The sequence below is a fragment of the Lagopus muta genome, chromosome 2, assembly GCF_023343835.1.
Source record: "Lagopus muta isolate bLagMut1 chromosome 2, bLagMut1 primary, whole genome shotgun sequence".
Taxonomy (NCBI): domain Eukaryota; kingdom Metazoa; phylum Chordata; class Aves; order Galliformes; family Phasianidae; genus Lagopus; species Lagopus muta.
This window is the reverse complement of record NC_064434.1, coordinates 82,583,507-82,598,956: the sequence shown is the minus strand read 5'-3', so window position 1 is coordinate 82,598,956 and position 15,450 is coordinate 82,583,507. Positions and strand designations below refer to the sequence as shown.

At 38.3% G+C, this 15,450-nt stretch overlaps 2 protein-coding genes across 3 annotated transcripts in view; one reads left to right on the top strand and one right to left on the bottom strand.

The window, feature by feature from the left end:
* Positions 1-263: 263 nt before the first annotated feature.
* LOC125689156 (solute carrier family 4 member 1 adaptor protein) overlaps positions 264-15,450 on the bottom strand; it is a 16,181-nt gene continuing 994 nt past the window's right edge. Inside the window, exons 2-14 of one of the 2 annotated variants that reach the window (XM_048936016.1) lie at positions 14,988-15,174; positions 13,868-13,990; positions 13,133-13,193; positions 12,172-12,311; positions 11,869-12,029; positions 10,957-11,026; positions 7,192-7,381; positions 6,319-6,430; positions 5,693-5,936; positions 4,739-4,813; positions 3,922-3,992; positions 1,579-1,651; positions 264-613 (exon numbers count right to left, since the gene is read on the bottom strand). In XM_048936016.1, the coding sequence (XP_048791973.1) occupies positions 564-613; positions 1,579-1,651; positions 3,922-3,992; positions 4,739-4,813; positions 5,693-5,936; positions 6,319-6,430; positions 7,192-7,381; positions 10,957-11,026; positions 11,869-12,029; positions 12,172-12,311; positions 13,133-13,193; positions 13,868-13,990; positions 14,988-15,174 (1,557 nt within the window). In that variant the 3' untranslated portion in view covers positions 264-563. Of the gene's footprint in view, positions 614-1,578; positions 1,652-2,998; positions 3,077-3,921; positions 3,993-4,738; positions 4,814-5,692; positions 5,937-6,318; positions 6,431-7,191; positions 7,382-10,956; positions 11,027-11,868; positions 12,030-12,171; positions 12,312-13,132; positions 13,194-13,867; positions 13,991-14,987; positions 15,175-15,450 lie in introns of those variants that run through there. The other variant, XM_048936017.1, reaches the window with a different exon arrangement.
* SUPT7L (SPT7 like, STAGA complex subunit gamma) overlaps positions 14,690-15,450 on the top strand; it is a 21,941-nt gene continuing 21,180 nt past the window's right edge. Inside the window, exon 1 of the mRNA XM_048936022.1 lies at positions 14,690-14,771. The gene's annotated coding sequence lies outside the window, so the exon portion shown is untranslated. The remainder of the gene's footprint in view (positions 14,772-15,450) is intronic.

The following is a 15,450-nucleotide window of genomic DNA, read 5'->3' as shown; positions in this document are numbered from 1 at the left end:
GAGGTTGTGATGCCCCATCTGTGGAGGCATTCAAAGCGAGGCTGGATGTGGCTCCAGGCAGCCTGGTCTGGTGGTTGGCAAGCCTGCACATGGCAGGGGGATTGAAACTAGGTGCTCTTTGAGGTCCTTGAGCTCTCCTTATCCCTTTATGAACTTTCAGGTTTTGTTTACCCTGATGCTATTTTCAACCAATATCAGAAGCAAAACAGTAATGTCAGTTTAATTGCATAAAACCAACCTAAATTAAATGTCAAGCCTGGAAGTGTAGAGGTGTTTAACATCTTTATTTACAAAAGGAGAAATGAGTCTGCAGTTTCACACCAAATAAAGATAACAAGGCTAACAATAGAGGGATAAGGCAGAAGAATATGTGGGCTCAGGAGTCGGTTTTTTGTTTTGTTTTTACAAGTATTTGGAAGACAAACAACAGGACACAAAGCTCACAGCCAGCACAGCTGGAAAAGAGTCTGAAAACCCATCTCTTTTATCACTCAATAGGTGGTGAAAGAGTCTGAAGTAGAGCAGACCTTCAAGCTTCAGATCTGTTCTTGGGAGCTTGAAGTTTAGTAGCCATATTTCTCATTGAGATGCGTCTTGCCATCACCACTCTGATCTAAGGAACAAAGATAAAGTTCTAAGTAGCCTAGAACAACAGCATAACCTACCAAAAAACTAGCACAAGACAGATTTGTAGACAAGTATTATTCTCTAGCCAGCACCTGCCAGACAGGAATAAAACCCGGAATGGATACTAGAGACCAAATTGTCTTTTGATGTATAACTCCTCTTAACACAACATTAATATTAGTGTCAAAACTTCATCTATTCCTGATTTGTTTCTCTTCTTTTCCTGGGATCCTTATTAAGACAGCTGACTGTAGAGAGAGAAAAAGGAGCTCCCTCTTATGGATGCAGTTTACTTAACTTTTACTTACCTACTGCCCTTGGAACCTGCCCACACTGTAAGGTTGCAACAGCCTTAATAAAAGTTATAATCATGAATCTCCTAAATGAAAGTTGAGCTTTGATCTCATTATAGAAACTCCAATGCACAAAAATAAATTTTCAGTTTTGGAGCAATTAAAAATAACCCCACTTCACTAAAAACACTTTGGAATGAAGGTGTTCAGGTTTAGCTCTTCTTCACAACAGAATTAGCAAGATTTTTCTCTAAAAGATGCCCCACAGCTTGTATTTACAGAAATCTGCGGAACACTTTCAGATTTCACAGGCTTCCATAAGAACTGGGAATGCTGAGGTTGCTGGAATATTTATCTTTAGTGAAGTTTTAAGCTTTTCTTTCAGATGTGTCACTGTATGCAAATACAGTTAGGTCTCCCAAGTGTTAGAAAACTGAAAACCAGAGTTCAGGTGCACCTGACCATTGAGGCGAAGCTGCTATAGAGTTGGTACCGTATGGTGCTATAAGAAATAAATAGGGAGCATAACAAGCCAAAAATTGTTGTGTTCTCAGTGAAGTATTCCCATGTTACTTTTTCCTCAGTACATTACAGGAACACCCTGACTATTTGTTAGATTCTCAAATTATATGAAAAAAAACAAAGAAATAGTCAATACCTGCAGGAGGAATCCAAATGCAGTAGTCTGGGTCATCATCTGGGTATTGTGAGGAAAAAAAAGGTTGTTGGATCTGCAGAAGGAGAAGAGCCTTTTAAGATGCTGTGCCAATTCAGCAATGTGTCAGTCAATAAATCTCTCATTAATCCAAATACAAACGCTGACAGATAAGGATTATTTCTACAATGGTTGTGGACTAAAACAAACAGTAAACACTCTATTTCAGTTTATTTCCAGTAGTGTTGCAGAACCAATGGTTAGACTGGATCTCTGGAGATTGTCTAGTGCAAAGTCCCTCTCAAAACAGTCTATTGCCAGCACCAAATCCAGTTATCAATGGCATTCAGACAGTAGAGCTGGGCAGACTAGTCAGGGAATATGAATTCAGTGCAACATTCCACAACTTTACTGAGTAACAGAAGTATATTTGAGAACATTTGGTTTCAAAGAAAGCTCTCCACTTGCTTTCACTGCTCCACTTCCAGACAGTTTGTCTCACTCTAATATTTGGCAGTGTCATTCAACACTGAGTTTCTTTATGCAGTGCAAAGCTTTCGAGTAGGATTTTGAAGTACTTTGGTGCTCTCATAGCACAGTCCCACCAAAAACTTCAGGTTTAATGTGACTCGTAGAAGTACACTACCTGTTATATACTTTTAAATGAAAGTTCAGCTATAAGAAAACCAATTTTTGTGAGGTCTTACTGGCATCACTGCGATATTTAAAGCAAACAAAAATAAGCTACCGTTGACACAGCTGTATGACAGCTTTTTTGTCACATCAGCATTTTCTTGATGCCTTTTGTTTTCAACACGTACAGGTAGCTCACAAATAAAACCATACCCCTGTAAAGTGAAATGTTTCAGAGTTCAAAATGTCCCCACTTAGCACTGATTTGCATTACTCTGTAGTGTTGTGACACAGTCCTAAGTTACGCAGTTGAAGCAATTTTTCATTCCCTCAAGAAGCTTTCTTTCCCCACGTAAACCTCTAAGAGAGTTCTTCTGTAACACTAATGTTTCTAAAAAACATTATACTGGAGCTGAAGAGTTTCTAAATGCGGTTTGAAAAGAGCCACTTAAAAAAAAACAACAAAAAAACAATTGCTTTTCCTGTTTGGTACAATTGGAAGATATTCTTCAAATAGCTGAAGAGAAAAAAACATAGGCTGACTTCAGGTTGATATTTTCCATGCAAGATCTGAGCCTGGTAGCAGGCAGAGCCTGCGGAAAAAGTGATTTGTAATGGGAGAGCGAATACAGCTAAGCCATCTGGTATTTGGAGAATGCTCAGTGTTAGAGTGAACTCTGTACTGATGAGAGGTGCTGACTTGACTGCTTCAGCATGAGAAGCTGCCTTGTTCTACCATATCCACAGAAATGGTGCATTCTGGGCTCTAACAGGCTAAGTTTACCCTTACCTTCTTTATATTTCAGGCCAGTAAGAAAGGATGATTCTAAAGGCCTTGTCTCCAAAATCCTTGGGTCCTTTGCCAGAGCTAGTAAGAGCATGGTACAGGGAGTTAAGTTTCTTTAAATAGGTGGAACAAGGCTAAAACTCAATGGCCACTACAAAAACCTATCATAATGCTCAGAACTCATGGCCCACCAACTAGAGTAATTGTCTCTGGCAGCCAGCATAAGGGTGGGATGCACTGTAAAGGGAGGAGCCTCACAATCACTAGGCTAAGTGCAAACCATCAGAGAAGTTCCTTCCCACCTTTTCCAGGAAGGCAACATTTTCCTCTGTCCTAGAACATGGAAGACTCATACTTTACATTTTACTGCAAATCTTATGCATGGAGAACACGTTATTTGGTATATCCACTCAAATTTAATAATAATTAGGTTGCAAAAAAACAATAGTCATGTTAGATATCTTACCATATCTCAGTGAAAGGAATGAGGCTTGGTAATGGCAATACAGACTAGCTACAATTTTAGTCCAGCATTAGTCATCCAGCATTTAGTCAGTGTTTCCCAGGCTTTTCTCCATGAAAGTTTTGCAATACCACTTTGAAAGCCCAGAGATCACCTACGCTCTACAACACTTGTGATAAAGGAAAAGAAGCAATTACCAGAGGCTTAACTTCAGCTCTTCCAAGCAAAAAGCTAGAAAAATAAATTTGTGACTCAATTGGGAAGCCTTGTTAGCTTACTTCAGCTTTGCAGAACACCCCTGTTATGCTTGAAATACTGTGCTTTACCTTCTCACCAGAGACATCATGAGCTGCATCCAATGTCAATGTGTAGTTCTATGTTACTATTACTATTTCACTAACGAGGAATCTACTAAGTGATTCCTTAAAACTCCTAGGCTGCAGGAGACACAGTTGTAACTGACCTTGCTTGAAGTATTAGTTTTCTTAACTTCCTCAGATGTCTCTCTGGATTCCTTGCATACTGCCTCAGACACTGAGGGGGAAAAAAAAAGACTTAAGATGTATTAGGAACTTATATCAGAAATAAGCTCACATGAAGACATATTTCCTTTGGAATATATCCATCACAGCTCACTACATAGGACCATCATGTTTTTTCTTTATCATTTTACAGTAATGTAGGTGAGAGGAAGTAAAAGAAAAGTATCTCTGACTTTTTTGCCTCTTAATCTATGAGATACTGACCTTTCTGACTTAAGTCTATGGACATGATGATGAGGACAGGAAAACATGCACTAAAAGAACTTGAGTTAGGGAAAAAATAGAAAATTCAAACAGCTCTCTCCAGTTGCTCGTTACACACACACACACACACACACAGTGTTCATTTTGAGAACTGACTTTTTTGTGTGTGCACGTTCAAGTTGAGGGGTAATTTGGGTCATTAAGAGTGCTAACTAACATGATATAGTAGTGGACAGTACAGAATGGCAGAAATTCCCATTTACAAAGTGACACAACTTAGTGCAAGAAAGTTAAAGGGGGAGGAGGGGGGGAAATGCATTATATTTACAGTCCTAAAAGAATTGTTACTTTTTTTTTAAACAAAGAATGTCAATGCAGTTAGTGACTATGAAAAGCAAAACAATCCTTCATTCTGATTCTAGAGTCTAAAATAAGGCTTAGTTTCTTTCTACTAATAAGAAAGCACTAATTCCTTTAGGCAGTTTCTGAATGTAATTGCTACTTTACTGCAGTAATCTAAATTGTACATCTCACCTTGAGGTTTCTCTTGTGAAGGTCCCACCTGAGATTTATTCCTTAGTATCTTTGGCTCAGGCTGAAAACTAACTCCTGTTAAATACATAAAAGGAGTTATGTGAATGCTATGCAGCAACTCCAAGTAGGAGTGCTAGCATCCCTGAGGAAAACAAACTTAAAAGGAACTCTTAGCTACGCTTGTTTCAGGAAGAAGTTTTCTCTTAGAAGTCCTTCACGTTACTTCATCTAAATCCATTGCAATACAGTAATAAAGGAAAACTTGTGATCAGTTAAAACATACTTTTCAAGAGCAACCTGCCCAACATTCTGACAATTAGAATTCTAGAAGGTAGAGTTAGGTTTCTGCCACCAAACACACCATCATTACTAAGCTTTTACATACATCAATACATTTGGCAGGGGGTTGGTCTCGATGATCTCTAGAGGTCCCTTCCAACCCCTACAATTCTGTGATTCTGTGATCAAGTTAACTTAAAAAAGGATGGGTTATAGACAAACTACATAGGTGCAAAGGAAATACCTCTTCCTTCCTACTTATTAAATTACTTTCCTCCTCACAAGCTGCTAAAACTTCACACAGGCATTTCTTTTCTTATGAAATACCTCTCCCTGCCAAGAACACATTACATTTACTATCACATGGACACTCACCCTAATGAAAGCAAGACTTATCAAAATATGACCATTCTTGAGTCCAGGAGATTATTGCTGTTCCAAAAGTGTGGAAAAACTGACTGCCAAGCAGAGTTCCAACTTGAGCCAAGTGAAACTCACCTGTTTCTCCCCTGCTTCCATACAAACGTTGGATTCATGGCAAAAATCTGTGGAAAAGCTATAAGCTGTTGGAAAACCTGTGACCGAAACCTTAGAAGATTCCCATAGCTCTAGACAAGAAAATCAGTAGTTCCAGGCTCAGGTTTGCTACTGGAAAAATCAAAACTCATCATTTACCGTCTTGAAGAGATTCTAGATTCTCGTTATTACAGGCAGAACCATTGCGACCATTTGCTTCTTTTCCTGTTTCTTCCTCTACTGTCACCTTCATCTCCACATCTGATGTTCTGCTGCTTACTGCATCTACTTTCTGCTCCTCCTCAATTTCTTCCTCTTCTTCCTCCTCCTCCTCCTCCTCAGGTCCATCATCTTTCATTTTTAACAAACTTTCAGGAACATGTGGACGCTTGTCAGGCAACTTCTGCACAACAAACAATTGTGCATTAATACGAGGATAATATGGAAGTAGATGTCACCAGTACTTGTTACAGGACAAAGGATGCATGTTACAGTCACAGGTAGAGAACACTCACAGGATGAAAAATAGTTAAGTTGTAAAGGAAAAGATATTGGCAGAGGTGGAAGAGGAAAAAGGATGTCTAACCCATAGTTAGAGAATGCAGGCTTTTCCCAGGAGCAACACTGAGTCTGACAGTAAATGCTTGCTGCCCTGCACATTTCTCCACTGCTCCAATCTTGCTCCTCCATGGTGTTTTTTGTACATGTGATAAAACAGTTTCCACCTGCAGGCTCCATAGCCTGAGATGATGTCTGAGAACTAGTGCCTGACCCAGAGCACTTACCCCTAGGCTTCCAGTTTTCAGCTTGAATTTGCTCCCCCCTTTCATAGCACCGAAGAGAGGGAGGGTAATCTTTTTAGACTTGCTGTTTGCTTCCAGACTGTAACTCCCAGTCCTAATGAAAATTAGACACAAAGAAAAGCAGTATATAGAGTATCAATCAAGTCTTATATTTACAAATGCAAACAAATAAAGATGTTTGCATAAAGACTCTATTTCTCAATTGAAGCATCTGAAGAGGAGCTTTCAGGAGATGACTCCTCCATCCTACATGTCTGTTTTAGGAGTCAGACACTTGTCATAACAGGAGAGAAAAAAAACACTTATCTCTCTCAAATTCAAATGCCCTTATTTACTTACATATGTATAATATGTATGTGTATACATATAAACACTCGGAGGCCAAACCTCAATTTAAACAAGTTAAGCAATTAAACCTCTAATTAAACCTCTAAGTTGCCATTAGCAAGTGATGAGCCCAGCACACGCTCCCATGAATAGCTGTGCAGTATTTGAACAGCCATTGCACTTGACTTCTACCTTTCACAAAATGAGTTTCATATTGTAAGATACTGTAAAATTCTTCAGTTCCTTCTGGATACAAATTGGGAAAAATAGTTTAAAAAAAAAAAAAAAAAAGAAAAAAAAAAAAGAAAAAGCTGACACCAGGCTTCCAGCTCCCATCTGGGCTTATCTCCACCTGCAGTGCATCTACCTTGGCCACAGAAGCAGCAGTGGCTCTTTAGGGACAGGGCAGGCAGTTGTGAAGGCATCGTTGCTTTTGCATTTGGAAAACTGTCTACTTAATGGGAGGGTGCACAATTGCCCATAGAAAGTAACAACAGTGATTTTTTTCAGACTTTATCCAAAACTTACGGGGGCTTCAGCTCAGGCAGTTCTGCAGGCTTGACGAGCTTTATTAACCCTTTCAGCCTCTGCTGCTCCTTCTTCAACTCAAATGACCGCAGATGAAGTTTCTTTCGAGTCACGCTGTCTAAGGTGCTTCCTGATTTTATTTCTGTCATGAATTCGTCCAAGGAATCTTGAGCTGCTGGCTGGGATTGGCCTAGGCAAGATAATGGTAAGAGGCATATCGTTGTGAGGGGGGAAATGAGACTAAAGGGAGCAATATAACGTATACAGGAATGACTATCTTCTCTGGAAGATCTTTTTGAATGGGAAATAATGGAGGTTGACAGATCTGGAAGGATGAAAACATTTCTCCTAACAAAGCCTAACAGTAAATCTTAAACCACTTAGATATCAAAGCCTCTCAAAATTGAATGTTTATTTATGAGCAAATCTGTCCATAATGTACATTGGTCATCTCAGTTCAAGATCTGCTGTCCCTAAAAAAAAAAGTGGCTGTTGGGTCCTTTTTGTAGTCACAGTCCAAAAATAAACACAGCTACAGTGTATCCCACACCACTGCATGGGGAATCCTGTTTTGGCTTTCCTGGAATGCTGATGTAATTACATCTGCAAACCTAAAAATGAATCACATGATGCTGCCTCCCATCTCTGAAGGACTGAGTATGTATGAGAATGGTTTTCTACAACCACATAACATCTACCTGTGTTTTGACTTGATTTTGTAACAAGAAAACATTGCCCTGTACTTGGGGGGCGAGAGGGGAAGGCAGAGGTGGAGAACAACAAAAACCAACAGTCCTTTTACTTCATCTTATTTCAGATATTAGTATTTCTATGCATATTTGACTAACTAAAATACAACTCGAGAGGAAAAAGCTCAAGCTCTAACAAGTAAGAGAAATAAATACACAGTTCTAACACGAGGAATTTATAAACAAAGCAAACCAGGAAAACTTTTCCTGGGCTTGGACACTGCTTCAAATGTTTTTATATTATGCTCAAAAATAACTTAGAGGCAAAGAAAAACATTGTTGCCATTAACACCTTTACACAAGCAGTCTTCTGCTGTTCTACTTTAAAAATTGGCAAACCTGATATTTATTTGCAGCTTTACAAGCATTTATCTTTTTATGCACACGAATAATTGTGACTAGTGAGTTAATTTAATTCAGCTGTAGCTGATTAAGTAGCACTTGCAATTTTAAATATGCACAAATCTGAATTATTGTTATGAGTATATACTTAAGCAGTTGTATGTGACATGAAATATTTACACAAAAGTCTAATAAGTCTAACATTTTCCAATGTACTCAAATGGAAAGGATGTTTCTGATTTGGAGACAAAACCTAGTTTGCATTTTGCAATCATAAAAAGCCACAACAATAACTGAAGACACACAAGATTAATAGGCTCCAAAAGACAAGAGCATCCATCTTCAACCACATATAAATAACAATGAAATGTTATAAAAGCTCAGACATAGTCTTTCCTAGCTGCGTGTATGAACTTAGATAATAGAAATGATCATTGAAAAGTCAGTTAATAAGCAGTCTGAATCAGCCAGCAGAAGCTGAGAGGAGCGACCATTTAATTGAAGCATTGAATTGCAATGGTAGCATTTCATGTCTAGTCAGGTAATTCAGAACAGCTGAAGGAACTGCAGTTTCACAGCTCACTACTTTAGTCCCAGACCAGCATAAGGGTGCTTCACTGGATGATCTTCACTGTGTCAGATGATCCTCTTAGCAAACAGGTTTCTCTGATTCCACCCACAGTGCCTTACATCAGGTAGTTGAGCACACAGGGTTACTTTAGCATACAGTATCTGCTGCAGCCCTTTTCCAAGCTATTTAAGAGAAATTTGATATTGCTGGGAGGTGAATCAATCCTGGCTATTATACTTAACATTCCAGGGAATAAAAAGCTATTGGGCTATTTACTGCACCATCAGCTTGGCAATAATTTTCCTCTGAACTGGCAACCAAAAATGAGACTGAAAACCTCTGTGTGTTCTTTTTTGGTTTTGTTTTTTTTCATTCAGTTGTGTCAGTGAATTAAGAGAAGCCAAGTCAGTCTGTTTGTAGTTAGTTCTGAAAAACTCTAATGGACAATTTATGAACTTTCACAGAGACTTTTTCAACAGCCACTTAATCTCGCTGAGTGCTTGGTGAGAGGTGTTGCAATTTAGCCACTCATTCACTCATTGGTCTCTCTTAGAAAGAGCCAGACAAAATGCCTTACAGCTCTGAAACTATATGTAATGCTGCAACTGTGCCAGACAGCTCCAGAGAGTACATGGATCACTCATGACCAGTGTGTATGCTCCTGTCTTAAAGATGTATTCCACATCTCTGATTAACCTGAGGCAACCAAAGAAATCTGAGAAAATACAAGCAACTAAAACACACACACAAACTCATGGCAGAATACTTTGTTCTATCCTGGCCTAGTTTTAGGAAGTTTGCATTTGATACTGAATCATTTTGTATTGCAGCACCTTACAGGCTGTTAAAGCTAACTTTTGAGTGCTGAAATTGCTATTTTTCTGAGGCTTTAAACTAGCTATATAACAAGCTACAATTTACCAAACTGTGAAAACATATCATTGGAATTATATGGTATTAGTAGCAGTCTATAAATGAACTGATTCTTTGTTCTCCTAGTCTGTATTTCAATCATCCTTGTTGAAAAACAAGAAACAAAAGCTTCATGACACATGAGAGATGGGAATTACCCATCTCACACCATTAGCTTCTCCTACTAGTTAGTTGGTCATTAACTACTTTTCAGTAAATTCACTTTGAAAACAGTTATTTCAAAGGCACTGAACTGATCCGTTGACTCAGTGAAACAGTAAGGTTTTCTGAACTGTCATTTAGTAGAGTCAATCATCAACACAAACATTCATTCAAATGTGTTTGGGTGCAGCTCTGAATAACCAGGAAGGAATGCATACACGTAATTCACAAAAGAGCTCTGCTGTCAGATTGCTGTCTTCTTGCAGATTGCAGGTTTGCCGAAGAAGTTCTGACAAAAATGGCATTGCAGCCTTTAATAAAGTTGATTTGATTAGAAAGCTTTTTGTAGTGTGAACCAACCTAAAAAAGGTTTCCTTCATGCCTTCCTTTTATTCCACAAGTTGTTATCAGTAATTTAAATTAAGATGTACTTCTTTGTGTAGAATGCTTTAAAATTAAAAGTTACTAGCCAATATATTTTCCCACTTAGGAAGTGGTCTGCCTTCATACACAGACATAATCCTGAAAACCTGAAGGATTCCCTAGCTAGCAAGCTCAGTGAGCTTTCCTTTTTAAGATGCACTTGCAATGAGAGAAGTGAAATGAAAAATACTGTCTTTTCTCTTTCAGTTGTTGGCTTGTCCCTTATAAATGGCTCTGGAAGAGATAGAAAAATGCAGTGTTTGAATTGGGTCAGTTTTGCTATTATCGGCAGATGAACAGTAATAATGTTCACCCTGTTATGTTCCAGGTATGCTCTCCCCTTTACCTTTGATGTGGTACACTTCTGGAAAAAGTTGCATTCATTAATAAGTGACTAAACACACAATAGCACATAAATACTGGATGATGAGCACCAAGCACCCTCCTTCAGATAACTCTGTTACCTGCACACTTTCCTGCCCTTTTATGAAAAGGGGATATGAAAAAATGCACTTAAGCATGATTCTATGATATACAAAAATGCATTTTCATTTGTTGTTTCTTTCTTTTTTTAATGAAAAGCACTACAGAGACTTTGTGTCCTACCTTTCCCCGAAGCCTTCAGCTTTTCTGTTATCTCAGAGAGCTCATTTTCAGCCTCCTTTAGCTTTGTAACCTATGAGAAAAAAAACACACTTGTGAGATTTTTACCTTCTTAAAGATTTCCTTCTAAACGTTCCTCTAATAGCCTACCACATTGTTTCTATTTTTCTGTTTCCTGATTTTTGATCAGGAATTTCTGGGATGAAAAACATATTGTTTTTAAAAATGATCTAGATTATATCAGAAAGTTATTTGAACAGTGTGAAAGAACTTCTTGAAACACAAGAGAACATGTAATGCTTTTAGAGCTATGTTCTGCCATCATTACAATCCTCCAAACCTCCCTACACCCACCTCCTTGCTTCTCTCACACCCTATTGCCTGTGTAGAACTTACAGTTCACTCGTCTCTCCTAGTTTGGGACAAATTAAAGACTGTATACAGTGACAGAACCTCAAGAACTGAACCCTCCTCTCTGAAGAAGCTGAAGCAGCTGAAGACTACTTCTTTGCAGGCTAACTTGGTTTTAAGTTGTGACAGTTCCTGGTAACAAGGCAGTTCATGCTCCATAGCAGTTATCCTTTTTGCATAAGGTAGCAGATAGGTATCAGTTAGTACCAGTCCCAGTAATGGTTTGTGTGATGTACATCAAGTATTACGTTTAAGTAACAAATTACTTTCTGATATTAAGGTTTCTTTTAGATCCAATTCTTTTTCTCTCAAGACTTTAAAAAAGCATTGCATTCTATAACCATCAATGTTCACCTGGTCCATTAATAAAGATCTGAAATAATACTAGAGTTCAGGCTAACAACAACAACAACAACAAAAGATCTGGAAATGTTTTTAAACTTCCCTTCTTAGTAGTTATACATTCATTAAAGAATAGGCCTGGCATGTCATAATTATTCTTACCAGTGAGTCATAAGTCTCTGGTTTTTCTTCTATTTTACCAGCTTTTTTCATTCTGTTCAGTCGCTTCTTTTCTACAGCACCAGTTCGATCAAGGAAGGTGTCATCATCACTGTCATAAAAATCCTCATCTTCCCAATTCTTTGACTTCCTTTTTCGAGATACTGGGAAAAGTTTAAGGGAGAAAGCAAGGAACAAAATGATTTACAGGCCACTGAGAAGTCAAAGAAATTCAGTACAGCAATCTTGAATTCCTAGAGCTTCAGGTTTTTTTAGAAGTAGCTCAGCACTTAACAGGTTATTTACCTGCTTCTTGCCTCAATACTCCCCTAGCATCCAGTAGCCTGCAAGCTTCCAGTGCACACTGGATCATTGCTTCTTTCTTCTTTCCTGAATGGAGAACCTCTGCCACCAGCTGCTTCCCTGATGCATCGTCCACAGGCAATCTGTTCAGTTCAAAGGATTACAGAACAGCTTCAACAGAAACAGCTTTTCATGGATGCTACTCGCATATTGTGTTTGTCACGCTGACATTGTTTCTTCCACCTCTCTATAGTCTTCTTTTGTGGGTTACCTATTTTTACTTTTCATCTGATACACTACTAACCCAAACACAAGCACGCACTTTTCTAAGCTTAAGTAGATCTTTATTTTGCTAGCCCAAACAAGAAATCTTCCTCCATTCACATTCATCTTGTATCTACACAACACCAGTAACAAATACTTTGTGCCATACTGAAACAAAGCTTCCTTAAGAAAAGATGAGATGTTGTGCCTGCTATTTGAGACCTATCCTGCTTACTTCTCACCTGCTCATCTTCTCCTGCTTAGCAAGAGAATGATGTTACTGGCCAGTGGAAGGGATTCAACAAAAACTACATTATACCATCGCATAACTGAACTGGGGTGCATAGTAGAATAAATGCTTTTTTCCATCTTCTTTTCCATTAGGAATTAAAACACTGCTTCCTAGTTTCTTGTCTTGCATTTCAATTTCACATATTTCTGAAAACAAGGGGAACTGAGAGAACCTGCAGTCATGTTTTCCCAATTTTCATCTTTTAGTAGTATCAAATGCTGACAGATCAGGAAAAAGGAGTAGACACTAAAGCAGACACTGATCCTTGACCTTTTCAGTATCAGGACTTAAGTCTAATTCCAGCTGGCTTCCTTGGCAAGCATGATAGACAAGTAGTTCCTTCAGTTTTTGTTTGTAAATTCAATGAAGCCAGTTTCTACATACAAAAGTGAATGAAGTTATACATACTTAACCCTGCATAGCCAGCTATTGTGCCCACGATCATCATATTCGTATTCTAACTCTTCTCCTGGAGAGGAAAAAATGAAAGTTGATGTAGTTAGCAAAGATGAAGTAAGAAGGAATAAACTTTAGAGCAGAGAAAATTTGCCTTTTTCTTTTCTTTTCTTTTTTCCTTTTTTTTTTTTTTCTTTTTTTTTTTAGGCCATGTGATCTTCAGTTGATAGTAAGCTCATTTGGACATTTTTCACAATCAAGGATCTTTAAGTGACCTCTGTTTGGTAGAACACAGATCAAAGAAAAAAAGAATCTTGCACCTGCAGGCATAGAAGTAAATAATACTGAGGCAACAACAGTTTGCATTTTGGGTTTACAAATATTGTTTCCCTTGAAGATTAATTTCTCATGTTAAAAAGTACCTAAGCCATTGGTAAGCTTAAATCCATTCACTGTCTTTCAGTACTTTCCAGTTCTATCTCCTGAATAGCACCATCTGGAATTTAATGGTTTGGGACTTTTCAATAGTTTCAAAAGATGGATGTGATTTGAGTGCCACTCCAGAGAAACACAAGGTGCTCTCTGCAACTTCCAGTTGAGAAGTTAGAAATTAAAAAACACCAAAACCTTGACAAAACAAAAAGCCCAGCCCACAATGTAAAGTTTTACTTTCACACTTTAATTCCCAGAGAAAAATGGGAAACACCCAACTCTACTAAACAAAAATAATCTACAAGTAAAAAATACCTTCTCTGTCAAAAAAGCCCTGCAGAGCCTTCCTGGGATCCTTCATATAGAAGGCATCTTGTACATCCTGAAATTCAATAGCAATAGGGTTTTCTTCAGCCTCATCCTCCTCAGCATCCTCCCCTGGATGAGCAACATACAAAATAAAAACAAAATGGTGAAAAGTTAGAATGAGAACACCAAAAAATTTCAAATACTGTCATTTTGAAAGAAGTATCAGCTGTATCATCCTACAATGATAAGCTTTAGCTGTTTCTGTATCCAATCAAAAAGCACTTATTAGTTATTCTGTTTTAAGATACAGTTTTGCACGTCAGTGCTGTTTCTGCACTTTCAAGGGTTTATGTGCTTACACATTTTAACTCACAAAACAATCCATTTTGTACTGAAAAGCTCATTAATAACTATTTAAGATGTGGACTTCATATTAAAAACCTGAAGACAGCCTCCTTGCATAAGCAGTCCGAAGTATTAAAATTCCACCTGCCACGCAAAGACATCAATGTGGGGAAAAAAAAAAACCAACAACACTGCATAAACTAAACTCTCAGTTTCATGTCATTTTTGAAGTACAGACAAACCCCCTTTTCCCCAATTTAAAAAAAAAACAAAAAACTCTCCCTGTTTTGCCTTCTCACAGCACTCCTATTTTTAAAAAGGGCCGATTTGTACTCAAAAACATTCAGTGGTGTATGGAAACTGCTGAATCATGGCTTGAACCTCTGATTGATCACCTGAGGTGAGCAGTGAGTCAGCCACCAAGCAAGGCAATTCACCTGTGCTGCCGGAAGGGGTGGAGCCTGGCTTCGCCTTCCTAGACCCCATTTAAGAGCTGATTCCCAATAGGGAAGGATCTCTTCTGGAGATCCCTCCTCTACAGTTTTGCAGCAAGCCCAGGATGCAGGTAAGCTTTCTATCTATTCTCTTTTTATTATTATAACCTGCTTTGCCTAACTCTCTAGTTTATTTCATAATTACAACATCTATATATTCATCAATAAAACTCATTCATTATAAAACTGGCTTTGGAATCCAACAGGAATTTCAATGCCAGTGCTCACTGAAAATTCACTTAAAAGTGTACCAAGGTGTATCAGCTCATCTATGTATCAATACTCACCCATTCCCCATGAGCAGCTCATATCAACATTCTGACTGCTCTCATTTCCTTGCTCCTCTTTTTCATCTTCCTCATCAGAATCCTCTCCCAGCATGGTCTTTTCTAGCTTTGCTTGCTGCTGCTTCCGCAGTGCCTTCAGCTGTGTCACGGTCAGCTCTGACTCAGACTCCTGGTCCTCTTCAGGTCCCTATGTCACAAAGAACAACTTTATGAAAGTGTTTTAGATAGGGAAAACAACAAAACACTTCTTTTCAATAGGTGCGCGAATTACAGGTAGTAACATAAATGGATCGCAGTGCTCATGTAAAAGCTGAATTACTGGACCAATTGTTATAGATTGCATGCTCAGATATATCAATTTTAGTGGCCAAAGTGGGCAAAAAGAGATGAGCATTACTGTTTAGTTGTAGGCAGCTCAAACACAGCTTTATTTAAAGGCGGAAAGCAAGGATTTCCACCAGTA